Source organism: Aplysia californica, unplaced genomic scaffold (assembly GCF_000002075.1).
Source record: "Aplysia californica isolate F4 #8 unplaced genomic scaffold, AplCal3.0 scaffold00003, whole genome shotgun sequence".
NCBI lineage: Eukaryota > Metazoa > Mollusca > Gastropoda > Aplysiida > Aplysiidae > Aplysia > Aplysia californica.
The window spans coordinates 912017-917104 of NW_004797273.1; the positions used below are offsets into that span (position 1 = coordinate 912017).

A 5088-nucleotide genomic window follows, 5' to 3' on the forward strand; every position below is an offset into this window, starting at 1 on the left:
CTCCAGGTGTTTCAGCAGAGCTGGGTCCATCTCCTCCAATAACATACACACACACACACACACACACACACACACACACACACACACCTGTGACAAAAGAACAAGTTGCCCAGGTTGGTAGTGTCCAGGTGTTTCAGCAGAGCTGGATCCATCTCCTCCAAACACACACACACACACGCACACACACACACACACACACACCTCTGACAAAAGAACAAATTGCCCAGGTCAGTAGTCTCCAGGTGTTTCAGCAGAGCTGGGTCCATCTCCTCCAATAACATACACACACACACACACACACACACACACACACACACACACACCTGTGACAAAAGAACAAGTTGCCCAGGTCAGTAGTCTCCAGGTGTTTCAGCAGAGCTGGGTCCATCTCCTCCAATAACATACGCACCAAATCTGCACAAGAGAAAAAAAATAAAACACAACTTTGTTTCAGTAAAAGTTTTATGGTACTTGCTTTTACATTATTAAGTGTTTTACAGCACTTCCAACACAATAAGGGCATATAAGTCATAACTGCCAAAGAATAGAGGTGTTTCAAAAGAGTAGCATACTCATTTAATCTAATCAAGTGAAACTATTTTGATAGTTCTTCATATAATGAATTCACTCCTGGTACGAGAGACCTGTTTTCGGCAATTGACAAAAACTCATTTGACATCGAAGTTGTCGTCAAGGAATGTGCCCGAGCCGACGATGGAAGCGGCTTATCAGCTCACCGGCACAGAGGGTTCCGACCACGAGCCGTTGGGAGCAGCTTGCAAGAAATAAGGAGTTAAAATGATAGTAAACCCTTCCAGCCCTAGCCATTTTTGAGCACTTCCTAAACCCAATCCCAGCCAATACAGCAGTATTTCAGAAATAGGGGCATGCATTCTAAAAAGTGATGCAGTATCTTTATTATGATGTTTAGATGAAAAAATATAAAAATGTTTAAAGGTAAATGAACAAATATTATGAAAATTAGAGTTTAATTTGGTTAGTTAATTTTGAAAAATGCACAAATTCAGTAACCCCCGAAACTGAGAATATACACTCTTGGGACAGTGGGAGGTGCAAGCGCTGCTGAAAATGTACACGCATGGGGCTGGAAGGGCAGAAATAATAGTAAAAAAGCAAAGCAAAGAATAACACTTCAAATACTGCCTACAGGCCCCATCCCCACCTCCCCTTTCAAATAATAACTTTTATTTACTCTACTAAATCATTTATTAAAAAAACCCCAAAAAAACCAACAGCAATCAAAATATAAAAAGGAAACAAAAACGTATCAAAACAAAACAAAACAAAAAATGCCAAAAAATCCCAAAGAACGAAAAATGCCCAAAAAAGACAAAAAACATATGGAGTTATACAAAAGAAAACTCACCAATCTTGTACGTCATACCCTCCTCCATGAAGTCAGAGCCGATCTTTTCCATATACGTACGGAAACACCAGTACGTCTCCACCTTGGGAGTGAGAGAAAAGAAGAGGGAGATAGTATAATACGTAGCATTTTCTGCCGTCCGTTTAAAAAATACAGTATAATTGCAGTTTTTACAATATTACATGAGAGGAAAAAAACTGGAGGTTGTTAACAAAAAAATTAACTCTTTGAGAACATCCCAAGTTAATATTTTTAAGGGAATACAATTTTGATAATTATATCCTAATTGTTTTTAAAGCAAACGTTGTTTACTTGGTAATGACAATCAGTTTTTTGGCTCTCCTGTAAAATTGCAAAAAAAACTGTGCATACATATACTCTGAAATTCAAAAATAATGGTAGATTTGTGTACTGAGAATTCCAGCTTAATAACTAGTTCTATATGCTTTCCAACCTTTATTATTACCACAGCAGACCTGATAGCATTCTGAATAAACTCAACTTCCTGGGAAGCATACAGTGTGAGCTGCCATTTTATAGGTGTTAAAACACGAACTTACTGACAAGCGCTGAGTACCCATTCACATTTGGGGGGAAATGACAAAAAGTAGTGGGTGTTTTGGGGTTTTTTTTGGTGTGTTTTACTGTGCTCTCAACCGTGTAAGGTCATATGTGCATGCAGGACACACCAAATATTTTCAGTTGGTAGGAAATTTAGAATTTTGCTCAGGTGGCAACCGAAGCCCACTTTTATCGATTCTTGGACCACCAAGGGATCTTTAACATGTGCAACTTGAACACGGGACCTCTGAGATTTCTCGCCCTTGTCGGAGAAGGCTAGGTGTAAATCTTACCTACCATAAGATCAGGGGTGTGGCTGAAAGACAGCAGTAAGAAGGAGCCAATATATGACGTGAATGTGTTGCAAATGTCATAAACTTGATAAACTTCTATCAAACCAAACCAATATGTGACATAAATGTGTTGCAAACGTCGTAAACCTCTATCAAACCAAACCAATACATGACGTAAATGTTTTGCAAATGTCATAAACTTGATAAACCTTTATCAAACCCAACCAATATGTGACATAAATATGTTGCAAATGTGATAAACTTGATAAACCTCTATCAAACCAAATCAATATATGACGTAAATGTGTTGCAAATGTCGTAAACCCTCTATCAAACCAAACCAAACCCCAAGCACCTCGCCTCACTCACCTCTGACCCCATGACGTAGAGGAACCGCGACAAGATATCGTTCATGCCCTGAGCGTACCCCAGCTCACCGTTGTAGGCGGCAAACGTGACCAGGATGTCTCGCAGCTCTCGCAAGTGGGGATTGTTTCGGCCGCTGAGAAGATATTTCAGATTGGGTTTTATGTAGGAGTTTTACAGCACTTGCAAAATAAACCAGGGTGAGCACACAAACAGGTCATAATATAAAATTCTAAAGTGCACAGACAGACAGATGGCTAGAGAGAGAAAGAGATAGATGGATAGATGGAGGGAGGGAGGGAGGGATGGATGGATGGAAGGATGGATGGATGGATGGATGGATAGATGGAAGGATGGATGGATGGGATGAAGGGAGGGAGGGAGGGAGAGAGAGAGGGAGAGAGAGAGAGAGAGACAGAGAGAGAGAGAGAGAGAGAGAGAGAGAGAGAGAGAGAGAAAGACAGACAGACAGACAGACAGACAGACAGACAGACAGACAGACAGACAGACAGACACACAGACAGACAGACAGACAGGCAGGCAGACAGACAGATCACACATTTGAAAGAATAAATATTTTCAAAAGAGAGAGAGAGAGAGAGAGAGAGAGAGAGAGAGAGAAAAAGAGAGAGAGAAAAAGAGAGAGAGGCATGTGTTGTAAAACTCTATCAAAAACCCCACTCAACAAACCTGAAAAACAGCACATCGCGGTCTGTGCGAGGCACGTCTTTGTCGATCACCCGTATATTTGTGCGCAGATTTTGCACGTCCATCTTCTGTCTGTTTACCTGAACCTACGGGGAGAGAGATCACAAAAAACATTTCACTTAAGAAATTTGTGAGGCATCGTGGTGAAATCAGGCGCTCGTCAAAATAATGAAATCGGAGAAATCAGAATTTTTCGGCCAGTTCTGACATTTCTTTCCAATTTTGTTTTTTGGCTCAACATCTTGTATGTCCAATCACAAACATTTTTACATGTGGATTTTATGGACAAAGGTTGATTAAAGACACAAAAAATGTAGATTTGCAGCTTCCAAAGTCTCTTACGCTACGGAAGTCACCAAACTATGGGGGCCATATTCTCAATAATTTTACTTCTGAAACCAGGCGACGCTACCTCCATCAATCGCAAATATCTCGACTTCTATGATATCAAGGATATTTTCTTCATCGAAAGCAAAGCAAATAAATAACCTTTAAGATGATACAAATAACTCCACATGCCCAGAGAGAGAGAGAGAGAGAGAGAGAGAGAGAGAGAGAGAGAGAGAGAGAGACAAGACAGAGAGAGAGCAAGCCAGGAGAGAAAGAGACACAGAGAAAGACAGAAAGAAAGAAAGAGCGTCCGATACCACTGCTTGCATCACGATACATTTGATTTTGTTTTACAGCACTTTCAACACAATAAGGTTATATAAGTGCCTTAGATTAAAGGTGTTACAAGAGAGCAACAAACATAAAAAAGAAGGAGGAGAGATGAGGACAATAGATATGTGACAAAAGGAAAGAAGGAGCAAACCACACCAGAGCACCTATCAACCACCCAATAGAAATTTTTTTAAAATAAATTAATTTTACATGTATGTATTTCTTAAACTTTCATTGGACACACAATAATAATAATAATAATAATGGATTGCATTTATATAGCGCATATCCACTTATGCGATGCTCTATGTGCTTAACATGATACATATTATGGATTTACAAATCAATCTTAAAGGTACATAGTGTTACATACTCGTGCAAACACATATTCACTCACGCATGCACCACACACACATACATACACACATACGGAAAGAAGCAGCGGGGAATATAGCAAAACAACAACAGGCAAGTTTGATGGAAAGAGAGGAAGAGGCAGACAGAAGGAAAAAGATACTGGACAAGTTGACAACATGGCTGGGAGCAGCAAGAACAACAGACACCATTGCTGCAACACAAGACAGATGGAAGTGGAGGTCCATGATCGCCCACGCCAGTCGGCAAGGCACCGGATGATGATGATGATGATTTCTTAAACCCACATAAACACAATTTAGATCAGTTGGGAGGCGGGCCACGGACCCTGCCTGTGATGGCCAACCCGGGATGAAAGGAATACAAGATCCCTGCAGAATAACAGGGACGGAGAGTGAGATAAGGGGGAAAAGAAAGTTTTAGTTTTAGTAGAGGTTTTACAGCGCTAGCAACTGCATAAGGTCATATAAGCGCCAGAAGATTAGAGGTGTCACAAGAGAGCAACAAACATAAAAAAGAAGAAGGGGGGATAAGGATGATAGATTTTTTATAGGTTAGAAGAAACAAACCACACCGGGCAGAGCACCCACCAACCACCCACGGGAAGAGAAAGTGACACATTAAATATGATAATTATATCTATAAACAAACACATATTATCATAAGATACAGAAAATGTAAGCCGAGAGAGAGAGAGAGAGAGAGAGAGAGAGAGAGAGAGAGAGAGAGAGAGAG

The 5088-nt window shown here is 40.4% G+C and overlaps 1 protein-coding gene across 1 annotated transcript in view; it reads right to left on the minus strand.

Annotated features, from left to right (window-relative positions):
- LOC101858979 overlaps nucleotides 1-5088 on the minus strand; it is a 21095-nt gene that overhangs the window by 5729 nt on the left and 10278 nt on the right. The window contains exons 7-10 of the mRNA XM_005089097.2: nucleotides 3298-3401; nucleotides 2611-2743; nucleotides 1388-1469; nucleotides 324-414 (exon numbers count right to left, since the gene is read on the minus strand). Of these exons, the coding sequence (XP_005089154.2) occupies nucleotides 324-414; nucleotides 1388-1469; nucleotides 2611-2743; nucleotides 3298-3401 (410 nt within the window). The remainder of the gene's footprint in view (nucleotides 1-323; nucleotides 415-1387; nucleotides 1470-2610; nucleotides 2744-3297; nucleotides 3402-5088) is intronic.